General features: G+C 47.2%; 1 protein-coding gene across 3 annotated transcripts in view; it reads left to right on the top strand.

The window, feature by feature from the left end:
* Egflam (EGF like, fibronectin type III and laminin G domains) overlaps positions 1-19027 on the top strand; it is a 179429-nt gene that overhangs the window by 151255 nt on the left and 9147 nt on the right. For 2 of the 3 annotated variants that reach the window (XM_036207339.1, XM_036207341.1), the window contains 6 exons: positions 521-632; positions 4234-4350; positions 6703-6883; positions 12957-12980; positions 14983-15061; positions 18055-18198. In XM_036207339.1, coding sequence (XP_036063232.1) covers positions 521-632; positions 4234-4350; positions 6703-6883; positions 12957-12980; positions 14983-15061; positions 18055-18198 — 657 coding nt within the window. The remainder of the gene's footprint in view (positions 1-520; positions 633-4233; positions 4351-6702; positions 6884-12956; positions 12981-14982; positions 15062-18054; positions 18199-19027) is intronic. The other variant, XM_036207340.1, reaches the window with a different exon arrangement.

Genomic DNA, 19027 nt, shown 5'->3' with positions numbered 1-19027 from the left:
TGGGGGTATAGATAGAGATGTAGGAAGATTTGTCTGGTGAGACTATCTCTTATGATTATGGGTACCAAAGCATTCCACAGTTTTCTTCAGGGAGGCTGGAAGCCAAAAAAAATTCTATGGCGTAGTTGTGCCCAAGCCTACAGGTAAGTCCATGACACAAGTCTCAGTGTGAGTCCAAAGGGCCAAGAGCCAAATGCTAGTGACAAGTTCTGAGCCATGTCTCAAGAACCAGGAGTAGTGCTACTGTCCAAGGGCAGGATGAGAGGGATGCCCAAACTCCAGCAAAGGGAGAAAGCCCACACTCTTCCTGTCTTTTCATTCTGTCCGAACCCACAGCAGATTAGATAATGTCCATGTGCAGCGGTGAAGGCCGTCTTCTTTGCTCAGCTCATCAATTCAAAGGCTTAGCTCTCAGAGATCCCTCCTAGAGACACCCCCACAAAATTCTGTGCCTGTCAGCTGGGTTTCTTCGAGCAGTCAAGTGGACATTGAATGTTAACGTCACATCTCTCTTTGACAGGAGTGAGGATCCCCTCACCCTCGGCCAATGGCATGAGCTGCGTGTGTCTCGCACAGCGAAGAATGGCATCTTACAGGTGGACAAGCAGAAGGCGGTAGAGGGAATGGCGGCGGTAAGGACACGCCTGCTTCTCTCAGTGGTTGGTGTGGCCCAGACCATTGTTTTCCACTGATGCTGGTAGAAAAGCAGCATATGAAGGGGGCTGCTAAGTGGCTCAGGGGGTTCAAGTACTTGCCACCAAGGTTGATAGCCTGTTTGATTCCCAGAATCCACAGAGTGGAAGGAGAGAATTGGCTCCTGTGAGTTGTCCTCTGACCTTGACATGTGTGCTGTAGTACGTCATGTATGTAGACACACACACACAAAACACATAAATGTTATTTTACTTAAAGCGACATCATGTAGCATCTGAGTACATAGACTCTAGTGCTGAGGCTGAAATCCCAGCTCTGCATTAGACAATTATGGTTCTATTCTGTCACTATAAAGGGGAATGGGGACAATGGTGCTGACCTCACAGGGCTGTTATAAACCTGTGAGTTATACCTTAGCTAATACTTAGTAAGCAGGGTGCTTTTAAGAACTCTCCTTTCACACACACACACACACACACACACACACACACACACACACCAACCTGTCCTTGTCATCTAGATGATGTGGTAGCTGAGGTCACAGACCCAGGAATGTAGGGGTGATAAGTTTGTCAAGAACATGCTACAAAATAAGACTCCCAAGCTTCCCAATCCAGCTTCACCGCTCACCAGTGGTATGAGATCAGGGTGGTCATGTGACGGCTGAGCTTAGTTTTTTTCTCATTGGCACCATTATCCTCATATCAGTGGAGACAGTCCTGATGAGGACAGCACACTGCGGAGAGTCCTTGTGAGAATTAGGAGAACTGCATCAGTGGATCACAGCAGGGCCCGGCACAGGGTCAGGTCTATGTTGCTTCACTTGCCGGTCTCATTAGTTAAGACTGTGTTACTACTATCGACTCAAGGGCACAGAATTTCCACTGTGGTTGATTTTATTTCCAAGGTCACATCCAAAGAAAAGCAACATTTTTTCCAAGAGGAGATGAGGACAATTTGCATGAAACTGTAGGCTACTTCTTTCCCTCCTTGAGTGTGACGGCTGAGCCTTGCCTCTGTCAGCAGGAGGGATGGTTGTTCAAAAGCCCAAATGAAGCTGCTCTCATCCCATTCCCTGGAACTTGAAGTGCTTTCAGAACTTGGAGTTTGACTCGAAGAACAGTCCTGCTGTTGACTCCACAGCCTTCTTCCTTTCCTCTAATAACTCATTTCAACTCTAGAGTCAAAGACAAGGGAGAAAGGCTTGCACATGACAACTTCAGCTTGAACTAATCTTCTGTTGCACCACAAGGATTCTAGAAGGTCCCTGTGCTTTCCTTCATGACCTTGCATTAAATTAAGAACTGTAAGGGGCTGGGGTTTAGCTCACTGGTACTGTCCTAGCCTAGCATGGATGAGGCTTAGGCTCCATCCCAAGCATTACAAACAGCAGGAGTCAGGCCCTGTAGGTACTCCTAGAGGTAAATGGAGCATGGTCCTCTATGATCATCTGCCTCTTTTTCTTCATCCCCAATCCACTCTTTTCCCTCTGACCAATGATCTTCCTAAAATGCATAGCCTTCTCTTGCTTCAGACTTGCTGCCTTTTGGGTCAAGGTCAAACCCCTCACTGGCTTCTGAGGTCCTGCACTACCTGGTCTTCCTAGCCCTGTGGTATACTGATTGACCCCCCAACCCTGACTTCTTCCAGTTCCACGGTTGCTATTCTTCCTTGGTCAGCTCTCCCAGCTACCCATGGACTTGCCTATGTTTCCCATTAATATAAACCCACAGAAGACAAGGCCTGGGTCTTTCCTACAGCATTCAATATATCTCTTTAGCACAATAAGTAGATGCCTAATGTTTGTTAAGTGGTTTAATGACACTGCTATTTGTATTTCATCTGTCATAAACATAGACTTTTAAAATACTGATTTATGTGCGTGGGTATCTGTGTCTGTGTGAGCATGTGCACTTCTATGTGCGTGCACACACCCATGTATGTGGGGAGGGGCCAGAAGAGACTGATGGATTCCCTTGGAGGCATTTGTGAAATCCCTGGCTTATTACATGGGTGCTATGGTTTGAACTCTGGTCCTGATTGCTCAGCAAGTACTCTTAACCACTGAGCCATTTTTCCAACTCCAAGAATAATACCTTGTTGCCTAAGTGTTTTGATGCCCAGTGATCTCAGATTTTGGCTTATTTCTGTTGTCTTATGATAGTTTCACATATTTTTTATGGCTTATGTTGAACTTAGATAGTGTTATACATATCTTGCTACCTGGAGCCAAGGGAAGACAGAGATATTCCCCAAAAACTGGGGGGATGGGAAAACTTCTTTGCTATTTAAATTTATTTGATCACAAGAACCCACAAGATGCATTCCCTTTGTCCTTTGTCTTGAAGAGGTTCTATCCATGCTATTCCCAAACAGAGCAATAGGCACGTATTGGAATGCTGATAGTGTGTTTAACACTGGGCAAAGTCTAACTAAAGAGAATCCCAGCCCTCAGAATAGGCTAAACTGTCACCAACACCTCTGGAACATCATCTCTTTATAACACAGGGTTAGTTCTCACTCATGCACATGGCCACCAGTGACTCAATACAGATGGAAGCAGAGGACAGAAAGGGTATAGAGGTCCACTCCCAAGTTCTGAAATCTTCTGCCCAGAGAAGCGCATTGCTTTTCTGCTCCATGGTCTCACCTGAGCTCCACTCCTGGGAGACAGTTTTCCCGAGGGTGGAGTATGAGCACTGCTCATCAGTGGAGAGTGATGTAGTCTATGTTGTACCCAGAGTCCCCCAATGACCACCAAGAGACTGAATCCTATGCAAAAGCAAAGCATCTTTTTATTACTACAAGTTAACTCAGGACTCTCCATCGGTGTGACACAGCAGCAGAGCAGGAGAGACCCTGAGTAGCAATGGGGCAGGGTTTTTAAAGCAAGGAGGGATTGGGGGTCTACAGACTTCATAGCAACAGACTCAGGATTGGTTTATGTGAGTGGCAATCATGTTAGTAACTTTCAATTGGCTAAGGTTAGTTGGGGGTTACAGTTATCCATTTTTTTGGCAGGTCTGGACAAGTCTCAGGCTTTGTCCTTGAGCTGCCATGGAGGCTGACTGGCCTAGCACATACTGACTGTGGGGGCTGACTCAGTGGCCCAGGCTTTTACATTAACCCATGCACATAGGTTAAGTTGATGAGGGGCGCCAGACAGTAAACAACTGGCTGAACCTTGAGCGGTCAGAATGGGAGCTTACATGCAGAAAGGGAGCTCCTGCAAGGATTATGTCTTTTGTTCATGGCCCTCCCAGAAACTGCTTGCTCAAGTCTCAGGAAACTGAAATTGAGGCCTGATCTCTGTGAGAAGACTGAGCAGCCTGTTATGGCATCTGCTTGGTCCTTTCAGTCTATACATGCATTGGGATTCAGATATTATATTAGGATCCTATTTACATGCAATGAAACCGAGCCTCAAGTCCATGGGTTCAGTTACCACACAAAACAATGTGAAGGTCCAGCCAATGTGCAGCCAATGTGCAGCCCGGTTGCTGTGATGGCTCGGGAAGCTGTTGTCATCATCTATCCTAAAGTCAGTCTGTGACTTGCTGTTTTCTTATGTCCTGGCAGGGAGGCTTCACGCAGATTAAGTGTAATACGGACATTTTTATTGGCGGAGTCCCAAACTATGATGATGTCAAGAAGAACTCGGGCATCCTCCATCCGTTTAGTGGGAGCATCCAGAAGGTACAGCTTCGCTTCCTCGTGCTTGATGTCACTCTTACTGTATGTACACAGTGTTTAATGTGATAATCAACGTTATCTGCTCTACCTCAGGAAAATGGTTTGAGAAAATGCCGAAATGGTTACAATTTTACTTTGTAATGCTTACAGTCTCGTTTCCCACACTGGGTTTCTTCTGTTCGGTAGAGAGTGATTCTGTGAAGTCAAGGTGATTTTTTTTTTTCAGCAGAAATTCCCTAACTTTCTAGGGATATCAGGAGAGATAACTGACACCAGGATGTCACAGACACTTGTGTGACCAGAAAAGGGGCAAGCAGAGGCAGGAAGCAAGCTCAGCTTAGGCCGTTCTCGGAGTTACTGTGGAGTTTGTTCCATGTAAGAGCCAACTGTCATCGCCACCCACCCATCCACGATCGGTTGTTCCTCATCAATCATACAATGGAGCTCTCGGGTTCCAGGGACATGCTCCAAAAGGGTGACGAGAAATAAAATGTGCTTGGCAAGTGGAAGATGCTGAGTCCACTCCCACATATCTTCCCAGTCCTTCTCTTGGGGTTGCCCAAGATCCCTCAGGTCATGAGTCAGACTGACTCAGAGCCCAGACTTGCAGGGTTGCCAGCACTGGAGGAAAGTGAGCTTGGACCCTTGCTCAGCCTCATCATGTTTCCCTTTAGTGATGACGGGTGGCATGGGGACCAAGGGAGGGCCCCAAAAGTAAAAGATGAAAGAGTGGCAACACTAAAAGGAAGTCCTATCAGAACGTGGAGACTGTGCTCTGGGAAAGGCCCCTGGTGTGTGTGTTGGTTCTGGAAAAGTCCAGCCAACATCTGCTTGTTCTCACATACCTTTCTGATGCTGAACTACAATATCATTGGCATCTCAGATCAGACCTTGGTTCCCCACAAGAGGTACTGGTCACATTTGCACAGGTTCGAGGGATGAAAAAGCTCACCCACACTGCCCTCCCTCTTCAAGCTTTGCCTCTGGCTCACAGGGCACACAGTCCCTCTCCCCTGCCCTCCAGAAAGGCTGTCCTTCCCTTTTGAGGCACTGGCTCTGCCGTGGCCAGCAGGGAGACAAGGGCCGGGCTTATACTGGCTGGAGCACACACTGCTGGATTTCATATTTTTCACCTGCGGCATGAAAGAAGGAGATTAGAGAAGGGCCAGGCTCCTCACTAGTGGCTTCTCAGATTCAGGGCCTAGAGAGGTTTCCTCCTAACCTCGAAACACTCACCAAGGGTGAGGTACATCTTTGGAAACGGAGGTAGATTCCCAGTGAGAAGCACCTCTGCTAACCTCACACCCCAGACAACTGGGGGATCCCCCAGGGTACTTCTGTGTCTCTCAGTTTGGCAAGGCTAGTAGCAGCAGCTCGAGGGACATAGGCATTGTGTACCCTAAGTCAAGGGCTAAAGAGTGGAGAGGAGGAGAGGCACCCAGTGACATTTCCCAGTAACATATTACTTTGCCCAGAGCCATCTGTCAGGAAAGAAGAAGCAGGCTCCTTGCCTCAGGAAGTACATACACGGTGGAGCAAAGGCAGAGCCTGAGCTTTGCTGCAGTTCTGTAGAGGGTGCGGAGAGGGAGGAAACTCTGAAATGTTGAAGAAGAAAGGGGGGGGCGGGAATTGGCAGGGCCTGGGTTCTGATTTCGGTGACATCCCACAGTATATGAAGGAAGTTTACCAGGAAGCTGACACAGAGGAATATGGGTGAGGGGGTCACTTCCAGAAGCAGAAATCATTCAAAGACAGCTACATCACCAAAGCCCACCCCAGCATGGGTGACAGCTCACAAAAGCCAGAAACCTGGAGCACATAGCACAGTCTACAGGTGGCTCAACATGTTGGAGTGTCCTTTCCCAGAGGTTCAGTTGGTCTGATCCTCTTCTATTCAGTCTGTCTGGTCTCTGCCTCCTCCAGGTTAGAGGCCCATCTCTGTTTCTTTCAGGCTGTCAGGCCTGGGCAGCTCAGTCTGAGAGTCTTCTTTATAGCTTAGCTTGTCTGTCTCTCAGCAGACTTTACTGTTCATGAAATCCCAGGAGAAAGAGCCCTAGTAAATCTGGTCAGTTTCAGGGACTTCCTGGAGCTGTTTGAGTTGTTTACTTCCTGTCTCATGGAGTGTCTCTGTGAGGTGGACTGCTTTGGTTTTTAGAGGTAACTGATCACAGCAGAGGGCCCTCCTCTACAGCTTCCCCCAAGGACCTTTCCATTGCCCTTCATTTGAAGGACCACCAGTCCAGCATGCAGATCTTCTTTCTTTGTTAACCTCCTTCATTATATTTAGCTCAGGTTGGTAAACTGCAAGTTTGTTTTCCCCAAGTCTTAAATTTCTTTGTGTTTCTCTATTCTTAGATCATCCTGAATGACCGGACCATCCATGTGAAACACGACTTTACATCTGGTGTGAATGTGGAGAATGCGGCCCACCCCTGTGTGGGGGCCCCCTGTGCCCATGGGGGAAGCTGTCGGCCCAGGAAGGAGGGTTATGAGTGTGACTGTCCCTTGGGCTTCGAGGGCCTGAACTGCCAGAAAGGTACATTTGGGGTCTTGGCTTGGCTTCTTGGAGGCCATGGAGGCCACAAACTGATTTATGGGGACCACTCATTTTAATTTTTTCCCCACAGTACTGAGACTTGAACCCAGAGCCTCACACACACTCGGCAAACACTCTGTCATTGAAGTATATACTGAGCCCTTTCTGTAGTTTTTTATTTTGAAAGAACATCACACTAAGTGGCCCAGGCTAGCCTTGAACTCATCTATAGTCCAGGTAGGCCTTGAATTTACAAACCTACTGCCTCAACCTCCCAAGATGCTGGCAATCCCAGGGACGGTAAGAGCAGTACTCTTAAGGGGAGAATTGGTATTACAGGTACAGCTATATTGGTCATTTTGATCACCAGCTTCAGTAACATATCAGGTAGCTAGCTATTACATCATATAAGCTACTACAATTGCTGAAGAAGAAATGAACAGTGCATTAGTTCTCCAAAGTTAAGTGTACACAACCTTCCGTCCAGTGCTCTGTGCCCTGAGACTGTACCAGTCTGTGTCTCAATGTTCTCATTCGCCAAGAACTGCAGTGCAGACTAAATGAGGCAATGTCTAGAAACATGTAGAGGCTGCCTGCTGATGGCCACACTGATACTAGCCACTATTATTACTGATGAGAAAAATAAGCTCCTCTAGCAGGTGCTGTGAAAGTCCCCGTCTGAAAGGTTAGGTGGGCCCCAGACCACAGACTCTACTTGACTCTTCCTATACCTACTTCAGGGAAGCAGAAGCCATGGTCTTGACATCTAGCGGTGGCCTGTCTGTGCCTGTCCATATACGCCCAGAGTCTACACTATACGCCCAGAGTCTACACTACATCAACCGTCTTATTTCTAACCTCAGAATGACCCGCCTGCCTTAGAGCTAGTTTTTGACTAAAGCAAACAGGTCTGAAGGAAATTTGTCAGTGAACTTGGGAAAGAGCCTCTACTTGCTTTCCCGTGTTTCCACTTGTTACAGATGCCTGATTTTTACCACAACAAGAACACTCTAAATTTTACAGGTGGATATTTTGCATATGTGAGGGTAAAGGAATTATTTACAGTGGTCATGGAAAATACAAAAGGTGTCAGTTTGCCAGTTAAACAGCTTCAGTAGCATCTCTTACATTTAAAATGACTTCTGGAGTCGGACAGAGCATGACATCACCCTTTTTTTTTTTTTTATTAAAGCAAAGAAGAGTAACTGTTTATGAATCTCAGATTCTAATTCTAACAAGCACAGTGTTCAGGAGCTAACGGGTGATATTTGGAGGAGGGGCTACTTCCGGAGTGGCCTGTTCCTTTTGGAAATTGGGTTTGGAGTCAGGGGAAATGGCTCGGCTAATAAAGTACTTGCTGTATAAACACAAACACCTGAGTTCAGCTCTCCAACACCCATGTAAAAAGCCTGGTGTGAGAGGACATGCCTTAAAATCCCAGGACTTGAAACATGGGGATAGGAAAATACTGGGGCTTATCAGCCAGCTGGTCTTGTGGAACTGGTAAGCTCCAGCCTCAGTGAGCGATCCTGTCTCAAAAATAATAAACAAATAAATAATAAAGATAATAAATGGTGGAGAGTCACTGAGAAAGACACCTGATGTCAACCTCTGTCTTCCACACACAAGTACAGACATGTGTGCACATACCACACACACACACATACACACACACACACACACACACACACACACACATGAACAAAATTTGAATTTAGGGCTCATCCTTCAGTGTTGGCCCTAAGTCTGGAGGGTCACAATATCTTGTTTCTGACACTAATTGTCTCAATATAGGGTATGGGTTATATGAACACTTAGCTTTGGGGGTTAAAGAGAGAAGGAAAGAGCAGGTTATGCCCTTGGTAGCCCTGTGTCCTGATACAGAACTTCATCTGGATCAGATATACCATGTTCACATCGTGGCTCTGGGACTCTAGGCTCATGGCCAGTGAGAAATAGGTCTCACCAGAATGGGAGGGCAGACCTCAGCAAGAACCTAGGCTCCTGCAAGATCTGAAGGAGTAGGCCAGGGCTCTTTACTGGCAAAGAAGGCTAGAGGCTGGTGAACCATCAGCTGCCCTGCATGTGGCCCTAGTATCCCTTCCAGCTCTGAAATGAAAATTCTGCTTAGGACATGGAGGCTTTGCGAATGCCAGGAAGGATTGTATATGGGAGGTATTGTCTACATCCCATATCTCCTCTCTTGTGACAATGACCTGGGAGGATTAAAGGGGCTCTGTGACAGTTTCTTCGGGTTGTAGTAGGCACAGAACTGTGAGTCATGACCTCTAATGCTGCTGTGATATTGGGCATCTTCTCCATCGGAAAGGTTGGAAAGAAAGGGAAGGGAGATAGGCCGTGGCCATATTCCTTAGTGAGGGAAGACACTGTAAGCTGGGGTGGAGACAAAGTTTCAAAGAGCAAGAATGCTTAGAAACCACCTGCGGTTGTCAGGGAGAATCCTGTGTCATTCTACACTACAGCTGGAAATTTTCCTACTTCATAACTAAACTAAACTCCAAAACGAGAACCTGTTCTAAACACTCTGCACAGAAGTTTGACTAGTCTGGAGTTTTTGTTATTGTTGCTTATGATTTTATTTTTTTAAAACCTGGTCTTGCTGTGAAGCTCTGGCTGGCCCGGTACTCACTACCAATGATGACCTTTCATTGCAGACACTCCTGCCTCAGCTTCCCAAGTGCTGTGATTACATGCATGTCCTCTGATTTTTCTTATTCTTGATGTTATTTTAAGGAGTGGAGCATTGCATTAATACCCAGAACCAGACCTCACATAAGCCTCTGGAACTGCACTTCCTCCAGGAGGAAGATGATTTTCTAGAGTGTTTCTCTGCTTTTGCTATACTCCTCAGGGCTGTAGTCAGGACATCTGACATGTCTCATCTTTTGATGTCCTGTGAAGATGGGGTGAGAAAAAGATTCCAAACCTGTGCAGGCCTGCAGACCACCATGGGGAGTACACACACACACACACACACACACACACACACACACACACACATGCACGCACACTTTGTCCTCCCTGTGAGGTGGGAGGGAGCAGCAATAGTGCCCACATAGCCCCTGAGAGGGTCCACAGGCCGAGGTTCCTCAGTAGCATCTGAAGCTGCATAGAATCAAGTCTCCCAGTGTCAACCTCAGACCCCATAAAGCTAGCGGAATGAGAGGTCCTTCTCTACCTCAGCCATCACTTCAGGTGTCAACAAAACCATAAAGCTAGGCTTCATTGGTCTCCATACCGCTGATTTGCAGACTCTGTTTCAGAAATCTTTCCCCCCAAACTGTAGCCCCTCATGCAATGCTACTATAGTGAGATTCCTTCTCAAGAGGGATGTCGGCAAGGCTAACCCCCAGATCTGTTTCTATCATGGGACCTTTCTTTTTTCTGAATTCTCATCACACTTATCCATCTTGGCTCTCAGTCCCTCCAGGTTCCTGTGTCTAAGTAAGTTGTCGATAATTAGAGCCCAGCCTTTCAAACCATGTGGAAATCAGTAACTGATTTTTTTCCATGCAGTTCTCCCTTTACAACCTCCCCAACACTTACCAACAGGTGCTTTCACAAGAACAAGACAGCTGGGATCTGTGGTCAGATAAACTTGGATAAATCTGAGTTAAACAGTTAACAGCAATTAACTCAACACACAGTTCTCGCCTCAAAGGGAATGAGAAATAGTTTATTTTGGAGCCAAATATGTGTGGCATTACTCGTGAATTCAGATCGCCAGGAACACACATTCAGACTGCCTCCAATACCCTGTTCCAAGGTAGTAATGGTTTCCTGAGGTGTTAATAGTTATAGGGGGAAATGGTGATAAGTCAAGGCATAATTAAAATTCATTGGTGGGAATATCAGATAAGTAGGTTACAGGAAAGCAGGGAAGTTCATGTTCTCGGTATCAGATGTTGTCTGATGGCATTCTTAGCGTCTAGCTTTGTAAATGCATCCCAGGGTTTCATGTGATAGTCACGAAGACTTTACAATGGGTGGCAGTTAAAGAGGCTAAAGATAGCACCAGATGATTTGGTTCTGGGTTTGCAACAGTTCAGTTGTCCAGTCAGAAGTTCTGATCTGTCAATCAGCCTTGCAGAATCTTTTACATAGGTGTTTGGGCGGGGTGGGGGGATTGCTTGCTTTTTAGGGGAACTTCAGTTCACACAGCTCTCTCTTCCGTGGGACTTCTCAGAGCCTTTTCTGTATTTGAAGTGCCTCGGGGGTGAACACAGGACACAGTTGTTTTTCTTGAGGTTCTCTTAACCCATAGCAAACAGGTCACTCCCCAAAAATAACTTGTTAGCTGTGATCCCTGTTCTGAGTATGGCTCCGACGCAGGTGGTGCAGAATCAGGCAGGCCACTAGATGGGGCCATTTCTCCATAGCAAGTGGGCTGTTCATCATTCCACAAAGCCAACGACCTCGGAGGCAGGGCCTGAGCCTAAGGCATAACATTCCTGAGCAAGGCTAGGTCTTCTTCGAAGATCCATCTTGCCTGAGCAATTCGGATTCAGCACAAGATCAGTGCTTGGGTGTTTTATGCTGAACTTAGCAGATTCACATATTGCTAGAACTGATTTGGGTGATTAAAATTTTTTTTTTCTTTTTTTTTTCTTTTGGTTTCATTGTGTAAGAAAACTGCTTCAGTAGATATAAACCTCACTTTTTAAAGGCTATTCATAAGAACTTGCTACTAAAACACGCAAGTCATGCATACTGCTGGGAATTTATTTTCTTAGGATCATTAAACACTGGAAAAACAAGTGTGTTTGAGCTACACTGATCTTCAGTTAGTTTCAGGCCAATTTGGAGAGACAAAGGTTTTATTTGTCTCTATATATCGTGGACACTAAATTGGGTTGTATAGGCCTTATCCAAAGTGCTTCGAACCAAAAACATCTCCAATTACAGACTTTTTTAGAATTTGGAATATTTACATATACATGAAGTGACTGATATCTTGACGATGGGACCCAAATCTAAATATGAGATATTTGTGTTTCCAATAAATACCCTTTATGTAGAACCAAATTCCTGCAGCATTTTTAGCATGCCCACCTTTTGAGTGTGACCCATGCCATGGTCTCGAGTGTGGAACTTTCCAGGTCTTGGCATTTAAAAAGCTTCAGAGTTTATGGGGATTGGATGTGCTCAGCCTGTGCACCAAAGGATTATGTACTAAGTAAACTGCCCTAGAAGGGCATATTCTGCCCTGACTGTCAATCAATTGACCAGTCTGATTGTTCCCTGGCCATGAGGTGTACCCAGAAGCAGTGCTACCTACCAACCTCCTGGAGGTTGAGATGACAACGACACCCTCACCGTCCTCTCTGTTTAACCTCACATGATAGCAGGTGCTTTAGCATATAGATGTGAGGGGATGCCAAGACATTTTCATCCTGCGTCAGGCCATTGCCACAAAAGAAAGAACGCAGAAAAGGTCAGGTCTGAAGGTTAGGTTAAAATGTAAACTTGTTTATAATAAAACTTAACCTGTGAAAGTTGAGAAACAGGCTTGATGGTCACTCCGAAAGCTGGTGTTTTTGAATGGAATGGCTTTTTACCTGCATGCCTGCATGCACTGACTAAATTGAGGGCATCGCCATGGTATTTCATGGTGTGGTTTCTGGAGAATGCCTCACTGTTAGTTAATCACAAGAAAGCTTAGTCTCCAGAATCCCACAAAGGGCACTGGACGGATGTGTGGCTGGCTAGCTTATTGTTCCTTGATTATGTGTGCAGGCTGAAGCCAGAGAATAGTAACAAGCAGAGCCCCATTTTTCCAGGTATAGTAGAAAGATGGGTTGAAGGTGGAGTTGTAGGAGCTTATGATATACGTGTTGCATTCTTGGTTCTGCAATAAGCTCCTAGTGGGGAAATAACACCAGCAATATCCTGAAGAAACTTCCAAGGGCTCTTGCAGAAGCCCATCCTCCATTCCGTTCTGGATCCACAAAAGGGCTTTGTGACGCAGGCAGGTCTGGTTCCCAGTGATCCGTGTAGAGTACAATGTCTGAGTGCTGACTCTCCCTTTCTCTTTCACGCTGGCACCTGGCAGAGTGTGGGAACTACTGTCTCAATAGTAAGTACAGTAAGTCCTGGGAGAGACTGAACCACATGGGCTCCTGCCAGAGCCTGCCTGCTCTGGCCAGGCCATGAGCACAGTGCAGCCAACGGCAAGCTGAAGGGCAGTGGGGTGAGTGGGCGTGGGCATCAGACACACCCACTAAGGTACCAAGGATCCTACCTTCCAGAGTGGGCCCCCAAGCTGGCTTTCTCTTAGCTGTATCTCAGAGAGTGCTGAGCTGGGGGTTCTAGCTGGCAGGCAGCTGGACTTAGCCCCCACAGACAGATGCCTCCTGAGGCTCTGTTTGCAGAGCTGACTTGTGACAAACACATCATGACCATTTTAAGGAGTCCAAAGGGCAGGATGTCTGTTGGCCATAGGCCCACAACAGCAGCAATGGAGCCTAGCTGTACCTCTCCCCCACTGGAGTGAGCAGAGCCCACTGGGGCCTTCTTGGTTATGCTTAGGCCAGGGTCAGACTCCTACGCCAGTCAGCTGGGCACTGGTCCTATGCCAGAAAGCTTGGGCACTGGTCCTATGCCAGTCAGCCTGGCCACTGTCCTTCTATATCCTTACCAGCACACAGTTCCTGAAATAAGGATCTGGTCCATCTCTCTACCAAGAGCCCTTCCTTTACCCCTTCCTCTTCCTCCTCCTTCTCTTCTTCCTCTTCCTCCTCCTCTTCTTCCTCTTCCTCCTCATTCTCATCTTCATCTTCCTCCACCTTGCACCCTTCCTCCTTAGCCTGTCACTGCTGCTCCAAGCCCTGGGAGCTCATCCCTCTCTTTCCCGCTTCCCCCCTTTAGTTTTCCCGGTTCACGTGTCTCCCCTTTTCCTGGCCCAGTGCCTGTCTATCAACCAACCTTTCTCTCTCATTGGCTTTTTTATGTTTAAGAGTCGAATTTAAACTCCTGCCGTTGTCCATGGCATCAAATGACACGTTTTTCTTTCCTGGGTGTGGCATTCTTACACCATGTCTTCTTTATATCAACCACACATCTCCTTGAAGCTATAATTGTTTCATCAGCCAATTATTCTCTCCTTTTACACGCTTTTTTTTGTTTGTTTGTTTGTTTTTGTTTTTGTTTTGGTTTTGGTTTGGTTTGGTCTGGTTTTTTTGGATGTGAGATTCATTCTACCTTGGTCTCTTTAAGCTGTTACCTCTGTATCTTTCCAAAGAGGAAAATTATTTCTCTAGCAGAGATCCTCTCTGTGACATCCCAGTTTGTGACACCACACACGCCTGTTCTTTTGATGTGTGTGCAAGGGTGATTCCTCGGGGACACCAAGTGATGAGAAACTGGGAGGAAGGAAATTCATTTCTGAAATACTGGAAAGTAAGGGGTGGGCAGGAGCCAGAAGGAGACGAGCCACTCTGGTTCAGGGTCTGCTGTGGTCTTAGCCAGGGAGCCTCTTTCTGTGGCTCATTTTCCCCATCCCGAAATGGAGAAAGCCAGGCCTGCTCCACTTTCCATGCTTCTTCATGGGTTCAGGGCAAAGGCTTTGTAAGCACGCACATGTCTGAGTGAAAAATCCGAGTTCATATGCTTTGCTCCCCATTCTCTCCACATCAGAGCTGTAGGGGTTCAGTAGATGATCCCTAAATAAAGAACTCCTCTGGGTCTGTTTGGGGATGACTTTCTCTGCCTCCCTTGGCAACACTCTGGGGTTATCCCCAGCTGCTCTCCACATGGCTCAGGCCCTCCTCCAGCTTCCAAGAAGCATTGGGGACAGTTCAAGTTTCAGCACATTGCAAAGTCATCTCAGCAGTGCCAAGGCCAGTGACACTGACCGCCAGCTCCCAGAGAAGGGAGAGAGGGGAGAAACCACTGCCAGGCCACCAGGTCAGGCTGCCATGAGCCAGGCCAGTACATGCACAGCCAAGAGGAAGGGGCTGACAAGTTGTCAAATGTCACATTCCATGCATAGCTTTCCTGCCATGTTACTGACATGTGTATGAGTGCAGAGGTCAAGAGGTCAGCCTGCCTCCTAACCTTCATTTTCTGTTCTGTCTCAGCTATTACAGAGGCCATCGAGATCCCCCAGTTTATCGGGCGCAGTTACCTGACATACGACAATCCAAATATCCTCAAGAGGTAATGGGCCAGCACAGCAGCTTGCTTATTCCCTGGATGTCAACGTCACGTATCCTTATCTTCCATGCCAGATAATAATTCCCAACATGGGCTGGGGAGGAGGAGGGCACATGAAATAAAACATAGAAACAAGAACAAAACAAAACACATAAACTAAACTCGGAGGCGTTAATCTTCCAAACAACCCAATTCATTATAAACACTCCAAACTTTTTCTGGTCAAAGGGCCTGGAAGAATGTGACCTGCCTCTGGGATTTGCAATGCTCCAGTTTGAGAGGCAGAAGGAATTGGATGCTCCTACAGCCGGAGTGTGATGACATAGCCCACCCCCACCCCCATGACCTTAGTGGGGCTGTTAGCTCCGGCTCTTCTGTGCCATAGCCTGCAGATCTGCCTGGAGCCAGTTGGAGAAGGTCTCAGCTGCTCCCAACCAGACAAATAGCTCTGAGCCATTGCATATCAGACCAGCACCCATGTCTTCATGAGCAGAGGTCGACTGTCCTCCTGTGTGTGGCTCTGCCTGCACAGTGGAGACTGCACACAGTTCTCCTCATGTGGGCAGAAGAGCGTGACACAGGGACAGAAGGCATGACACAGATGCCCGAGTGACAGCTTTTGTTCCCTGGAGGCAGGGATGGGCTAAAATTTCAAGCAGCCTGTATATGTGGCAAGGAGTAAAGCTGACTCTTAGAGAACCCTCTGTTCAGCCAAGCTTCTTGGCAACTTCCATTCGTCCCTTGGTGCTCTGTCATTGATCATGTTCATCTACCACCAATCACTAGCAAAATGGTTCTAGAATTTTCCTTTCCCTTTAGATTGAGCACCTAGTAACAGATGACAAATCTTTGATCTAAAGCCTCCCTGCTTTAGGTCAGAATTTCGGGTTCTGAGAAGCAAAGTTGATTGGAAGATCATTCCCTGGGTCATTTGGGGTGACTGGAGGCCTATCAGAGTATTATAGTGGTTCAAATGTGGGTGGCCACCATAGTCTCATATGTTTAAATGTTTGGTTCTCAGATGATGGACTGTTTAGTAAGGATTGAGAGGCAGGCATGATTTGTGGGAGGAGGTGGACCCTGCTTCAACTTCCCTAATCCCAGCTTCTGTTTGTTGCCTTGGTATGAGGATTTAAGTAAGATGCCTTTCCAGCCAAGGTCTACCTTCTTCCCTCCTCCCTCCCCTCCCAACGATAGGTCATTCAGTGCCCCCCAAAGCAGAGTGTTAGGTAAGGAGTCCAAGTCGTCAGCCTCTAGTGCTTAGCCAGATGTAGCACGACACAATATCACCACAGTCAGAGGCCACCGACCGTTAAGGGGAGCTAGCGCTGTGGAGGTAGCAGGAGATGGAGAAGCCTTAAATCAGAAACTCTACCGGAGTACACGTGCTGGTGTGTACAGGCAGGTACATGTACACCTGTGTGAAGGGATACAAATGGAAGTGTTCATGATCTACTTCAGTTTGATGCCTTCAGAGGTTCAAGTAACATAAACAGCTTCAAATGTCCTAAACAGGAAGAGGAGTAATCCAGAGCGTCTGCTGTGTCATCAGAGACCCACGATCTCAGTTACATGTCTGCCATGTCACTCCCCGTATATTCTAGCTGCTCATGGGACACTGGTAGGATGATGATCAAATAGGGCAATGTCCTATGGAAGTGTAAAGGACTCTCATCAAGGAGAAGGAAGGTTCCCCAGAGGTCTCCTGGTAAACTGGATAATAAGTTATATGTCTGCTCTTAATTCAAGCATTGATAAGAGCAACAGAATTGGCTTGACTGATTCATGCCAGTCGGAGGGAAAGAACATGGATTCAGAGACAGAGACTAGAAGGTTCCCGGGAAACTGTTTAGAGTTGAATTGCCTGTAGCTGGCCTGGTGGGCCTCCTGTATAAGGAAGACAAGCTTGATGCCTTCCTATCTAGACCAGGCTGTGGCAAGCCTAGACAGACATCCCACCAGCATTCACTATTGAATGCAATTACAGCTTGGGAACTGGGTATGAGGGAGACAGGGGATGGTACCACAGATCGGAGAATGGAAAGAAAAACACATCCTCCCCACTCTTCTTACCAGAATGGGTCAGGGGAAAATTGAACTATTCTGTGCCTCTTGTTCTAGTGGGTTGCTACTATATATGTCCTATCTGCAGTGTAAAAGCCGTGGAAGCGGCACTGGCCAGCTTGGGAAGAGCTGGACATCTGAACTCCAAGAGCCTTGGCTTTATGTTCTAGTAGTGTCTTGCTGATGGCAATATTGACTTATATTTCCTTCTGCCTCACCTTTTGCTGGAGACCCTCAGGCCACATCAATTAACTGTCAGAAAACTACTAAACTAGCCTTAGGAATAGACAGGCACACAGAAGCCCTGGAGCCTCTTCCCAGCCATGCATTTAGCCCAGAAGCCATCCTGCTTGACCCCCACTCCCTTTGTTGCTTCCTGTGCCTTCCTCTAAGATTCTGTCATGGCATCCTTCAAAGACCAACAGCCATCCCATCAAGTCCCCTCCTTTGAGACCGGGCGTTTTGTCCATCTCCCTCTCCAGAACGGCCCCAAGGGCAGCCATTGCTGCCCATACTAGCATTCCACTGCCATGATTAGAGCCCCAAGAAACTGCTGATTTGAGCCTTGTGGCGATTGTGAAGCCCGCTTTTTGCTGGGAAATGAAGGGCAGCTTCCCAAGAGCCGTGGAGTAGCAGGGCAGGAAAGGAAAAAGTCTGGTGCATAAGGCTACCTGCCTTGGGACCGTGACATTGGCCAATGTCTTACTCTGTAAGTGTCCCCTCGTAGGGTCAGACACTGCTGTTCACTGAGCATCCAGAACTTTTTATGAATGGTGTAACTAGTAGAGGTAATGCTCCTTCTGTTCCCCTGGTGCATGGAGACGCAGAGAGGGAAGTGTATCTCCACATCGGGTTGCTTAGGGGAGGCGGGGTTGACTCGAAACAAATGTTGGTGGCTGATTTCATGGACTTCCCCTGTGCCTTTCCTCCAGGGTGTCTGGATCAAGATCAAATGCCTTCATGAGGTTTAAGACAACCGCCAAGGATGGCCTGTTGCTGTGGAGGGGAGACAGCCCCTTGAGGCCCAACAGTGACTTTATTTCCCTGGGCCTTCGGGATGGAGCGCTGGTGTTCAGGTAACTTCCTCCCCAGCTCTGCCTTCAGCCTTCTCTGACAGTGCAGATTGTGTGGAAACGTGAGGCAAGAGTGGCCCCCAGCACACTCTCCTGGAGGTGGCAGTCGTCAAGGGCACCAGCCTCCTTTGAGTCTCCTTTTCTTCCCCATCAGCGACACCTATGCCTGTCAGGCAAATTCACACCACTCCCCAATGTTGCCAACTTATTCCAAGTTTTATTGGACTGCTGTCATACTTGTTCATATATGTGTGTGTGTGTGTGTGTGTGTGTGTGTGTGTGTGTGTGTGTGTTTGTGTGTGTCTTAGTGGGTTCAAGCTGCCGTGGCACCCTGGAGTAGCTTCAGAGGGAACTGCTTGGCAAAGTCTCCACATTAACTACATGGCTCTCTGCAGAGCAATTCCCAGCAGGTTGTTGTAGTGTGTCCCTGCTGTATGCTCCCCACGTGTGGACTAGAAGCGTGGAAGTGACACTGGCCAGCTTGGGAAGATCTGAAAATCGACTCCTCCGGGAACCTTTAAGTTCCAGCTGCCTGACTTAGCTCCAGAGCCTTAGGGCACGTGCTGTTTTGTGGTATGCTGCTGTGAGAACAACAAAAGGCAGAGTCCTGTCTCTACGGAGCAACCCAACACCTGGATCTTCCTAAATACTCCAGCGGAACTAATAAGGCCGTCCCAGAGGCTCTGACTTCCTCTTTTAAGGGTTCACTTCTTAAATTGTTTGTATTTGTGTGTGTGCTTGTCTGGGTGAGTGGATGTTTTTTTTTTTTTTATTTTAGTTTTGAAACAGGGTCTCACTACGTGGTCTTGGCTGACCTGGAACTTTTCTATAT

The sequence above is a fragment of the Onychomys torridus genome, chromosome 15 (genome assembly GCF_903995425.1).
Source record: "Onychomys torridus chromosome 15, mOncTor1.1, whole genome shotgun sequence".
Taxonomy (NCBI): domain Eukaryota; kingdom Metazoa; phylum Chordata; class Mammalia; order Rodentia; family Cricetidae; genus Onychomys; species Onychomys torridus.
This window is presented reverse-complemented; position numbering and strand designations above follow the sequence as displayed.